The following is a 13,099-nucleotide window of genomic DNA, read 5'->3' as shown; positions in this document are numbered from 1 at the left end:
GCGAGAATGATACTGATAGCCCCCTTCTGGCCCAAAAGAACCTGGTTTTCCTGGCTAAGAATGCTCTCAGTAACCGACACATGGGTCCTACCGGATCTCCCGGACCTGCTATCGCAGGGCCCAGTGCTACATCCTCAGGCACTGAACCTCCATTTAACAGCATGGAATTTGAAAGGGCACTGATGAGGGACAGGGGTTTTTCAGAAAACCTGATAACTACACTACAAAAGAGTAGGAAACCGGTTACAATGAGAGCTTATGGCAGAACATGGAAAACATTTCTATCCACCTCTAGGGCAAAGGTTCAGGAGGGGGTTCAGATTGATAAGATCCTAGAATTTCTACAAGAGGGCCTAGAACAGTGTCTGGCAGTCAACACATTAAAAGTACAAATAGCGGCATTAGGCGCCCTCTATAACCATGATGTGGCAGGTGACCCCTGGGTAGCACAGTTTATTAAAGCCGCAACCAGATCTAGGCCAATAGCCAGTCAAAGATTACCATCATGGGACCTGAATCTTGTACTTTCAACACTGACAGGCCCTCCGTTTGAACCAATTCACTCGGCACCCCTAAAAATCCTATCTCTTAAAACTGTGCTTCTGGTGGCACTAACATCAGCCCGAAGAGTGAGCGATATTCAAGCCTTGTCAGCGGGGCCTCCTTTTACAAAAATTCTAGAGGAAAGTCATCTTAAAACCTGACCCAGCCTATTTACCTAAAGTGTCATCACATTTTCACAGGTCCCAGGAGGTAGTCCTTCCTTCCTTCTGCCCAAATCCAAAAAATACGGGGGAAGAAAAGTTCCACACTTAAGATGTTAAAAGGTGCCTAGTACAGTACTTAGAGGCCACCAAAAAGTGTAGGAAGGAAGGCTCTCTTTTTGTATGTTTCCAGGGTCCTCGGAAGGGGCTCAAAGCATTCAAGAGTACCCTGGCAAGGTGGATAAGGGATGCGATTGCCCTGGCATATTCATCCAGCGGGAATACCATCCCAGAGGGGCTGAGAGCTCATTCCACAAGGGCAATGGCGACCTCATGGGCTGAAAAATCTGAGGTATCAATAGAACAAATCTGTAAGGCGGCCAACTGGTCATCGCCTTCGACCTTTTTTAGGCACTATAGATTAGATCTAGCCTCTACATCTGACCTGACCTTCGGGAGAAGGGTCCTTCAGGCGGTGGTCCCTCCCTAAGCTACCAATCTCTGAAATTCTCTCCGTGGTGCTGTCATGGGTGAGAGAGAATAGCTTAGTTACTCACCGATAACGGTGTTTCTCGGAACCCATGACAGCACCCGCTTATTCCCCTCCCCTTCACGAGTATGGTGAGCACGTTTTACTCTTAGTAGAGTGTTTCCGTTTAGGCACGGTGCTTTGATAAGTAAGCAGTATTATAATATTGTGTATATATTTCTGTTGTCTAACTAACCTGGAGACCCTCTGATGCTCTGTAACCAACTGAAGGCGGAGGAGAGGTACCGCCCTTTTTCTGTAGGTTCCTGACCCTGAAGGGCAGATCTCCTCTCTCCGTGGTGCTGTCATGGGTTCCGAGAAACACCGTTATCGGTGAGTAACTAAGCTATTTTCTACCATAAATTGCAAAATAAATCTTGGCAAATCAGACAAGGTGAGTTTCTGGATTTGTTTTCTCATTTTGACTTTCATAGTTGTGGTCTACCTTTTGTCAATTACAGCCCTCGCTCATCTTAAGTGGGAGAACTTGCACAATTGGTGTCTGACTAAATACTTTTTTCCCCACTGTAGATGGAAACCCTGATGTAAGTTCTCAGTGTAGAGCACAGGATAAATGTTAACTGATCCAAATGTTCTGTACCCCAAAATGCCACAAATATAGGTTTCCACTCAATCCATAAACAATTTCGCGCTCGGGTCCATCATCTGTTAACTGAAATATAGTGGGTGTCCATGTTACTGGTAGTACAAAGGCTTTTTAAAAGTGACATGGTTCCCACCAAAAGACATCCTGCAAAGTTTCCGCTCCTAAATCCAAATGCTCCCTCCCTGTTGAGCCCCACAGTGTGCCTTAACAGCAGTTGGCGTCCACATGTTTGACATTTCTGTATCAACGAGATTCCACTTAATTTATGAGGTGCGTATTTCTAGAAGCACAATGTGTGTGCACTAGAATGAAGTCATGAGTCATAATCATCACTACACCTGCAGATAGATAACGTATTTTTCGAATTATAAGACTCTCTGGATTATAAGACACACCAAATTTTGAGGAGAAAATAGGATTTTTTATTCAGTCGCCATGACAGCACCACGAGAGAGGGCATCCGCCCTTCGGGGACAGGAAACCTACAGACATAAAAGGGCGGCCCTCTCTCCTGCCTCAGTTGGTTCCCTGTCCCTGACAGGGGATCCCTTCAGATATACCGCTTCAGGAGTCCGGATGCCTCGGGCTGTCCGGAGTATTGGAAGCGCTGCACGGCAGGGGGACTGTTGGTGCAGGTGGAAGGGGCCTTCAGGGGGAGAGCCTGCTTCTGGAGGCTGACGCCAGTACCATGTGAGTAGGTCCGGGTCCCTCCTTGCCCAATCCTGGGGGGGGCCACGGTCACCTTTGGCGGGGGCGCATTCCCGGGGGCGGTCCGATGACTCTTCCTCGTTGTGCGGTATGACGTGCCGGGCACGCGCTGGCGCCACGGCTGTGACGTCAGGAGTGTGCGCCTCTGGGGGAGCTGGACGACGGTGGCGCGCGTGGCGTGCCCGGGGTGGCGCACGCTCAGTCGGGGGTTTCCGGTCCCTGCCGCGGGCACGGTCAGGAGGGGAGGAGGAGCCGGACATCAGGGTACTTGGCAGGCCGGGATATGGAACACCTGCGAGCCCCATAGAGGGCGATACCGGGAGTGGGCTAATTACTTAAACAGCCTCAGACCAGAGGTAAGGCGCTTCTAGCCCTATGTGTTTTCATAATGGCGTTGCAGGAGCAGCCAGAGTCTCTGGATGAGCATCCACAGACGCAGCCTCAGCCTTCAGAGGGATCCCAGCAGCGATCTAGCAGCAGCCGCCGCTCTGGGAAACATAGACCCTCTCAGAAAGCGAAACCTGAAAAGTCCACGAGCCGTAAGGGATCGGCGGCTCCGATGGACCCCCCCCCACAGAACCTGGTACTGCTCTGTTAGGAGCAGGGTAAGTGAGCTACGAGAAAGTTTGCATGGTGACTCTCTGTTCCTCTTATGTTCCCTTTCTCCAATTCCGCCAGGGGAAAAAGTGCTCTGGGAAGAGCAAGCACAGAGAGCATGCTGAATGCGGGGTTCCCCTTCCAGACGGTCAGGGAAGGAAGCTGTGTAGGCCCTGCATACATCGTCTAGTCACGGAGGAAACCGCTGACTTTACCTCCAGTATACGGGAGATAGGCAGGAGGTTAGGGGTCCGGTTAGATCCCTATCTCCGGTCACCGGATACAGGGAGAAATCCCCTAGATCCCCCGTTCTGGTCTCCGATAGCGACTCGCAGAAGCAAAAGTCAGTTTCATCCTCATCATCTTCATCTGATACCAGAGGGGGCCACTCCTGTTTTCCATTAGAGCAAGTCAATCACCTAATAAAGGCGGTAAACTCCACCATGGGGATTGAGGAGACCCCGACAGAGAAGTCGGTACAAGATTCAATGTTCTGGGGACTGTACCGGAAAAATCGAAGGTCCTTCCCATTGGTAAACAAGATTAGTGACCTTATTAAAAGGGTGGAAAAAACCCGAGAGGGAAGACCTCCTGCCTTCAAGAGAAGGTATCCATTTGAGGAAACCGCTTCGTCCTCATGGGACAAAGCCCCTAAATTAGACACAGCTATCGCGAAAGCGTGTAAAAAGACGTCCCTACCCTTTGAGGACCTTGGTAGCTTAAAGGACCCGCTGGACAGGAAGGCGGATGTGTTCCTCAAGGGAACCTGGGAAACATCAGCTGAAGCCCTACGGCCAGCGATTGCTGCTACATGCACTGCCAGGTCCCTAATGATATGGCTGGACCAGTTGGAAGAGCAGCTTAGAGATAAGGTCCCAAGACAGGACATTCTTTCTTCCCTCACTACAGCCCTGGGAGCGGCGGCCTTCCTCTCGGACGTGTCGTCAGACTCTGTGAAGTTAGTAGCCAGATCCGCAGCCCTCTCCAATGCCGCCCGTAGGGCCTTGTGGCTCAAATGTTGGCCAGGTGACATGCAGGCCAGATCAAAGTTATGCGGTATCCCGTGCGAGGGGCTCTACTTATTTGGTAAGGTGCTAGATGAACTGCTAGAAAAAGCCGGCGACAGCAAGAAATGCTTTCCCTATTTAGGAAGACCGCCTTATAGAAGAGACTCCTTCAGAAGGTGGTTTGACCGTAGGAGAACAACAAGAGAAAGACCCAGATATGACACCACGAGAAGAGGTAGGGGGTATATGTTTAATACCACTCGGGACCGCAGCGATCCGACATGACTGCCAGACCAGGTGGGGGGGGAGGTTGTTGTCCTTCTACCCAGCCTGGTCACGTTTTTCAAATAGTCCTTGGATACGGAGCATCAGCAGAGCAGGACTGAGATTTGATTTCCAGCAGACCCCTCGTGAGAAGTTTCCTCTAACCCCTATCCGTTCTTCATCTACAGAACAGAAGGCATTGGAGATGGAGATCCAGGATCTTCTCCAGAAGGGTGTCTTGGTGAAGGTTCTTGAGCTACAAGGAGGTAAGGGGTTTTACTCCCCCCTCTTTCTAGTCAAGAAGCCAGATGACTCATTCCGCACCATTATTAATCTCAGATGCCTCAATAAATTCATTGAAATTTACTCTTTCAAAATGGAGTCTGTAAAATCGGCAGTCAAATTGCTATTCAGTGGGTGCTTTATGGTAGTCTTAGACCTTAAAGACTCCTATTATCACGTCCCGATACACGCAGATCATCAGCAGTTCCTAAGGGTGGCTGTTTCACTGGGCGGTATTATAGGCCATTTCCAATACTGGGCACTTCCCTTCGGGGTGGCAGTGGCACAACGGGTCTTCACAAAAATAATGGCGGAGGTAATGGCTCATTTTGCACAAGCAGGACGTTCTCGTGATCCCATATCTAGACGATTTACTAATTGTGGGGCACTCGGAGTTTCACTGCACCACCCAATTAGGGAAGGTAATATCCAGCCTTCAGAGTCTAGGTTGGTTGATTAATTTTAAAAAGTCACGTTTACAGCCTCTAAAGGTGCAACAGTTTCTCGGCCTTATCCTAGACTCTGACATTCAGGAGTGTCGGCTACCAGAATCTAAAGTACTCAACATTCAGCGTCCGATACTCGGGGTATTAGGCAACCCATCAATTACTCTTAGAGGGGCTATGTCACTGTTGGGTTCACTTACGGTGTGCATACAGCAGTACTCTGCGCCCAATTCCACACCAGAACCTTGCATTGGGACATTTTACACAACACCCGTCAGCTAGAAGGTCGTCTCGAGGGGAGAATTACTTTATCCAACGATGCTGTTCAATCCCTACGTTGGTGGTCGCGCCGCGGGTCCCGAATCTGTGTAGAGGAGTTCCCTGGGTAAACCACATCTCCCGAATTCTACCCACGGATGCTAGCCCCAGGGGCTGGGGAGCTCATATGGGGGATAGGTGGGTCCAGGGAGCATGGTCACCGTCAGAACAGAAATTTTCCTCTACCCTTAAGGAGCTGTTAGCCGTGGAGCGGGCTGTAAGTGCTTTCCTTATGTGCCTACTGGGTGAACACATAAGAATATTCTCAGACAACCAGGTAACTGTAGCCTACATTAACCACCAGGGGGGAACCCGGTCCAAGCCCTTAATGGATGTAGCGAATCGTATCTTTCAGATCGCCGAGGGTCACCTTCTATCCCTTACAGCCCTCCATATAAAAGGAAAGCAAAATCTAACAGCCGATTTCCTAAGTCGCAACAGACTCAGACAGGGAGAGTGGGCACTAAAGAGGGCCATCTTCAAACAAATCATACACAGGTGGGGACTCCCAGAAATAGTCTTGTTCGCCAGCAGGAAGAACAGACAACTCCCTATGTTTTGTTCTCTGGATCCCAGAGAGAACCCGTATGCAGTGGACGCTCTCCTGATCCTGTGGAACTTCGACTTGGCGTACGCCTTCCCCCCTCTGAATATGATTCCGATGGTACTGAGGAAGATCCGGGAGGACAGGGCTCACGTTATCTTAGTAGCCTCTTTCTGGCCCAGGAGGCTGAGGAAGATGTCGGTGTCCCAGCCATGGAGCTCCCGGACCTTCTGTCACAGGGTCCAGTGTATCACCCACGGGTCTCCAACCTACACCTTGCGGTGTGGAGTTTGAGGGGGTTTTCCTGGGGTCTGGTCAACACCCTATTAAAAAGCAGAAAAGCCTCCACAACAAATATCTACGCCCGAGTCTGGAGAAGATTCTTATCAGTCTCAGGGGCGGAGGTTGGTCAGAAAATCCGTATTGGCCAGATACTGGAGTTCCTTCAAAAGGGGTTGGAGATGGGTCTAGCCACATATACGCTTAGGGTCCAGGTTTCAGCTCTAGGGGTGCTTTATAGCTGCAACCTAGCAAACAATTACTGGGTGGCAAGGTTCATTAAAGCAGCAGCGAGATCCAGACCCATCATTAAACATAGACTAGTCCCATGGGACCTCAACTTAGTTTTATCAGCCCTAACAGAACCCTCCTTTGAACCTATTGATTGTCCCCATAAAAATCCTTTCATTTAAGACTGCCCTGTTGGTTGCCCTAACGTCAGCCAGGAGAGTTAGTGATCTGCAAGCCCTCTCTAAAATACCTCCATACACCCAGTTTGGAGATGATAGGGTCACCTTAAAGCTGGGCCGTTTATCTGCCCAAAATCGCCTCGAAGTTCCACAGACTACAAGAAATAGTCCTCCCATCCTTCTACCTGAACCCCACTAATCCGACCGAGCAGAAGCTCCATTCCCTAGATGTGAGACGGTGCCTCCATAGTTACATTTCGGCCTCATAACCAAGAGGGACAATTCCCTATTCATATCTTTTCAGGGAGCTAGAAAAGGACTTAAGAGTGTCCAAAAACACCCTAGCTAGGTGGATTAGGGAGGCGATCTCTTTTGCTTATACAACAGATGGGCTGGAGATTCCGGAAGGCATAAGGGCGCACTCTACTCGGGCCGTGGCAACATCCTGGGCAGAGAGATCGGAAGTATCCATCGAGGACATATGTAAGGCAGCTACGTGGTCCTCTCCATCCACGTTCTTTAACCACTATAGATTGGATTTAGGTGGGTCTGCCGACCTCACGTTTGGGAGAAAGGTGCTTGAGGCAGCTATCCCTCCCTAAGTTCGCTTCATCTCTGTAAATCTCTTGTGGTGCTGTCATGGCAACTGAATAAATGCTCAGCTACTTACCGGTAGCGGTGTTTTTCAGGAGCCCATGACAGCACCTTTACATTCCCTCCCTCTGCTCTCACGTTCTTGATCAGCACCTTTTCTTTCCGTTAAACGTTAGTCACAGGTGTGAAGAATATTTAGTTTGACTGTGTATATATGAATTGCTACTAACCAGGGAGGTCCTCTCATGCTCTGTAATCCAACTGAGGCGGGAGAGAGGGCCGCCCTTTTTATGTCTGTAGGTTTCCTGTCCCCGAAGGGCGGATCCCCTCTCTCGTGGTGCTGTCATGGGCTCCTGAAAAACACCGCTACCGGTAAGTAGCTGAGCATTTTTTTTTTTTAATAAAATGGTGGTGCTTCTTATAATTCATATGTATTATTGCTTACCGGGGTGGTGGCTGCGGTAAAGCGGGGTCCTAGGGTTGCTGCTGGAGGAGGCAGGAGTGAGGTGATGATGCAGGCTGGGATGAGGGGGTGTTCCAATGTGCGGGTGTCTGGTGCTACGAAGGTGTCCAGCACTGCTGCCTGGTGCTGCTGTGGTGCTACCGGGCTCTACCGACATTTTGTGAAAGGCCAGAGCACCGACGGCTCCATGGTTTCTTGTGTGGTGGACTCCGGGAAAATGGCCGCCGGGAGCGGCTCATGCACAGATGGAGATCTCGGGAGATGAGATTTCAGCCCTGAGATCTCAATCTCCCGAGATCTTGGTGCAGAGATCTCAATCTGTGCATCCAGCGGCCATTTTCCTGGAGTCCGCCGTACAGGAAACCATGGAACTGCGGGGGCTCTGGCCTTTCACAAAATGTTGGCAAAGCCCCCTGCATCAGCACCGCAGAGTCCTGCAGCACCGCCAGACAACCTCTCATCCCAGCCTGCAGCAACGGTAGCGGTAAGGTATATATGCATTGTAAGACGCACCACCATTTCCCCCCCCAAATTTTGGGGGAAAAAGTGCATCTTATAATCTGAAAAATATGGTAAATTCCCAGCGGGGTATAATTTCCAAATTTGGGTCAAATGAGGTCGGTTTCTGCTCTTCTGGCACTTGGGGACTCTGCAAATGGAGTTTTCAAACTATTCTAGAAAAATCTGCTCTCCAAAAGTCAAATGGCGCTCCTTCCTTCCCGAGTTTTGCCTTGTGGCTAAGCAGTACTGTACAGCCACATATGAGATATTGTCACATTCACCTAGGAATTGTGTAACAAATTATGCAATAATTTTTACCCATTTCCCCTTGTGAGAATGTATAATCTGGAGCTAAAACATTTCAGTGGTCAAAACTTCATTATTTTTTGTTCGCCGCCAAAATTTAGCAAAACATGTCAATATGATCATTGCACCGCTAGAAGATTTCATTAAAAGGTGTAGTTTGTAAAATGGGGTCACTTATGGTAGGTGGGATGGTTCTGCTGTTCTGGCACCTCAGGGGCTCTGCCAGTGTGACACTATAATATGGCGCTTCTTCCTTTCTCCGCTTTGCGCTGTGCCTGAGAACTAGTTTCTGACCACATCTCGGGAATTGGTGTGCTCAGGAGACAATGAACAACAAAATTTATTTAGCAATTTCTCCAGTTACCTTCGTGAAAATGAAGAATTGGGGCCCCAGGAATATTTTTGTGGGCGGGAGTGGGGGGAATAACAACACTTTAAATTTTTTTCCTTCTATGTTTTAATTTCTGTCATGCAGCTAAAGGGATAATAAAACTTTTGGGTGTAGTTTTTAAAATGGTGTCACTTTGCGATATTTTCTGTCACATAGACTCCTCAAAGTTACAGTACTTTAAATGTGATGTGATCACTAAAAAATGTTTTTGTGAATTTTGAAAAATTGCTGATAAACGTTTAACCCTTCTAACTTCCTAACAAAAAAAAAATTGTTTAAAAAAAAAAAAAATGATGCTGACGTCACAATGTGGTAAATGTTATTTATTTTACTATTTTGTGTGCCATAACTCTCTGGGTTAAGGGCATAAAAATTCAAAGTTTGAAAGTTGTAAAAGCTTAAAAAATGTTTGTCAATTTTTTTTTTTTTTTTAAATAATTGTGAGTCAGATCGATGAAAATTTACCACTAACATGAAGAATAACATGTCGTGGAAAAAGCAATCACAGAATCCCTGGTATATGTTGATGCATTCCAGAGTCATTACCACTTAAAGTGACGCATGTTGGATTTGGAAAATCAGGTTTTGTCTCTAGCCTCTTACGGACCGAGCCACTTTATATATTTAAAGTTGGTTATAAACATTGATTTTGTTCTCACCATTCTTGTAGTGTGTACGTAAGGGTGCAGTCAGACTGCTTTATTACTCGTGCCAAGATCCCATCGCAATCCTCGGACTGGCCGTTGGCTCTCCTGCCCTGAGCGGGACAGCATGTATTTCTCTGCAGCTGTCACGGCCAGTCCAAGCGTTGCGATGGGATCCGGCAGCCTTATGTGATCACTAGGACGAATACAGAAGTCATGTATAAAAGCCAACCCCTAGATTTAATGTTGATTCTTGCCAGCAGTATTTTGTTAGTATTGGCAATTATGTTGTCTGAATCCATCAGGGTTAAACAGCAAAAATGCCAGACTGCAGAAGAAGAAGAAAAATGTCACATTGGGCCCCTCTTTGCATGCAGCCGGCGTTTCCGGCCTGATTATCCTCTCCCTCTCTGTGATGGATAAGCCTGTCCGGGCTCATGCGTCATGCGTTCATTTTGTATGATTTGATGAGCTGTCGTGCGGAGGGTTTTTTCTTTCTAATGTAGAAAGTGAATGCTGGAGCCGTTTCTTGCCTCTTATGTTGCCTGTCAGATTCCGAGGAGATGACTTTGTATTCTCAGTATGTTGGGTACAGGCTGTGCAATTTAAGTGCTTTAGCTAATGGGTTATTACCTTTTTTACATACCTTTTTCGGACAGTCTTATCCGCATGGACTCCATATTAAAGGGATTGGCATTTCTTATGTTGCAATTAAAATTGTATTTTACAATTATGCATAATTTAACCCATTCAGTATTGTGCACTGGATTATCACCTGCTGCGTTACTTTTGTCTTTTCTACAGCCATGGCAATTCTACTTGCTCAGCTTCCTAGCGATCATGGACATGTATACTGTGATTTAAATTCTTCACAGACCTGGGTTTTATTATACATTGCAAATGAAGCCATAAAAGACTTCAATCCTAAATTTTTTTTCCCTATAAGTTTCATTAGCATCTTTGCCGGTGGAAACCCGGACCAGCTGACAGTTAAATGTCCAGGGTCACTGCATACATTGTGACAACTGCTATACGGCAGCAATAAAGCATGACGGCGTCCGATTCATGTGTCAGTTATAAAGGCTGGCGGACCACTGACAGCAGGCAGCCCCCACTGATGGAATAGCTTTGCCTTCATTGTATGAACACATCTTGCATTACTTCATCTGATACTTTTTATCGGAGATCCTACACTTTATTAAGTCCACATAATGCCTCCATTGCCCTGTAGGGGGCATAGCACACACTAAGGAAGGTACACAGGTTGGTTCACGTTCGGATATTTTGAGACCACTCCACTGTTTGCCCAGCCTTCTTATTGTTAGGCCAATATGATACATTTTTATAATTCAGGCCAGGATAAATTCCTAGCACGTCTTCTATTTAATTAACTTTAAGAAAAAAAAAATCCATTTGGGCTCACGGTTATCCTTTTGGTATAAGGATTTTTAGGATGTGGCACCCGAATGGTCCTTCATGAGGTCTAGGGGTGCGACATGCATGGCAATAAGGTTCCTCACCCTCCCAACCGTAAACTTTTTTTTTTTTTTTTTTTTTTTTTTTTTTTATCCACCCCTCCCCCCAACCTTCACTGGGAAATGGACCTTGATTGTGCCTTTCAAAGAAATCTGTCAGTAGGATCAAGCCCCCTAAGCCGTCTGCATGGGCAGGCAAGGCATAGGCACCTGTGATCCGATGTGTTATTCCAGAGCATGCTCATCTAGACGGCCCAGGAGGGCTGATCCTACTGACATTCCCTTGCGTCCAGTGCGATAACATCCCAGCCAGCAATAGCGCTAAGCTCGGTCATGAAGCGAGGATCCTATCAAACAATGGATTCCTTATAATGCGCAGTCATCTCCTACACTTTTTTTATTTTTTTTTTGTGGCATGCTCATGTTTTGTTTTGTTTGTTTTTACTGCATGTTTCCTGCCAAGAGATGCAGAAATTTTGCTCAACGTGTGCACATAGCCTTGGACGATTAAGCAAAATGTCATCTAAAATATATCACGAAAGATGGAAAAATGAACCGCTCTTTATTTCTCCCTCGTCCTCTGCAGGTTCTTGAGGAAGATGAGCAAAAACATTTTTTCCGGTCAATTCTTCCTGAAATGGCTGCACTGACTCTGAAGCTTCCAAAGCTTTGCACACAGGTAAGGCATACAGCTCTGAAGGTACTTAGTCATGCATTGTTCTGTACAGACACGGGTGCACCCATAAAGTCAAAATGTTTGGGAGGGTCTCTCCTGTCACATTGTCTGCCAGTGACACCATAGTGGGGCTCATTTTGTTCTCACTGACTGCCGGCTCGGCTCTGCATTGCTGTCAGCGGTGACTGTAGCCAGGTTCCAAGGATGTGTCACTTTTAAGGCTGTGAGCTGTGGTTTCAATACAATCATCGTTTTACCAGCAGGAGATTATTTCTCCCAGACTAGGTGTCATGTTCACAGCAGTCAGGCTGATTTGTGGAACCCTGCCCTCACCTCGGTTTGGCTGCTTGCTGACAGTGTACTCAAAAAGCTGCAAATTAGTGGTGTGGGGTTATACATGGCTCAGCATTATGACCACTGCTACATCTACAGCAGGGATTCTATCAGAACTGCACTAAGCCGTACAGTAAGGCCTTTATCACACTTCCGTTTTTGTCGTCAGTCAAAATCTGTCAGTTTTTGAAAAAAAAACGGATCCGCCCCTTGACTGATTGTCGTCCGTTGCATCCGTTTTTGGACGGATCCGTTAGAATTGTAGCGTGTCCCGGGCTGAGCAGACGTACTCTGAAAAGTTTTTTTTTTTGTAGCGGCAGACCGCTATTTGCAAGTGCGCATGCCCGGCAGATTTGCTCGGACAAGTATTTTAACCCTTAATAGCGTTCTGGAAGCGGCGTAAAAACGCTCGCTCTCTCTCTCGCGCGCTCTCTCTCGCGCTCTCTCTCTCGCGCGCTCTCTCTCTCGCGCGCTCTCTCTCTCGCGCGCTCTCGCGCGCTCGCTCTCTCGCGAAATGGTATCAATAAGAGCGAGCGAGAGAGAGCGAGCGAGAGAGAGCGCGAGAGAGAGAGCGCGAGAGAGAGAGCGCGAGAGAGAGAGAGTGAGAGAGAGCGCGAGAGAGAGAGCGAGAGAGAGCGAGAGAGAGAGCGAGCGCTCTCTCGCCCTCTCTCGCTCTCTCTCACCCTCTCTCGCCCTCTCTCGCCCTCGCTCGCTCGCTCTCTCGCGCGCTCGCTCTCTCTCGCGCTCGCTCTTATTGATACCATTTTGGTGTAGATGAAATGTATTTATCGCCTGTTACTGCATTTTATTGCAATGTTGCTTTGACCAAAAAAACGTAATTCTGGCATTTTTATTTTTTTTTGTCACCATTTACCAGTTAGTTTAATTCTTTTTAGATTTTGATAGATCAGGCGTTTCTGAACGCGACAATACCAAACGTGTATATTATTTTTAATTATTATTGGAATGGGCCAAATGGATGATTAGAACTTTTTTGTATATATTTTTAAAAGCATTGGCT

The 13,099-nt window shown here is 47.4% G+C and overlaps 1 protein-coding gene across 6 annotated transcripts in view; it reads left to right on the top strand.

Annotated features, from left to right (window-relative positions):
- Nucleotides 1-13,099, top strand: part of PARG (poly(ADP-ribose) glycohydrolase) — a 216,297-nt gene that overhangs the window by 110,785 nt on the left and 92,413 nt on the right. For all 6 annotated transcript variants that reach the window (XM_073574840.1, XM_073574842.1, XM_073574841.1 and 3 more), the window contains one exon: nucleotides 11,656-11,748. In XM_073574840.1, coding sequence (XP_073430941.1) covers nucleotides 11,656-11,748 — 93 coding nt within the window. The remainder of the gene's footprint in view (nucleotides 1-11,655; nucleotides 11,749-13,099) is intronic.

The sequence above is a fragment of the Dendrobates tinctorius genome, unplaced genomic scaffold (genome assembly GCF_039654945.1).
Source record: "Dendrobates tinctorius isolate UK_male_01 unplaced genomic scaffold, ASM3965494v1 ptg000040l, whole genome shotgun sequence".
In the NCBI taxonomy this organism is placed as follows: Eukaryota; Metazoa; Chordata; class Amphibia; order Anura; family Dendrobatidae; genus Dendrobates; species Dendrobates tinctorius.
Note: the sequence above shows the minus strand (reverse complement) of the source record. Positions and strands in the feature narration are given on the sequence as shown.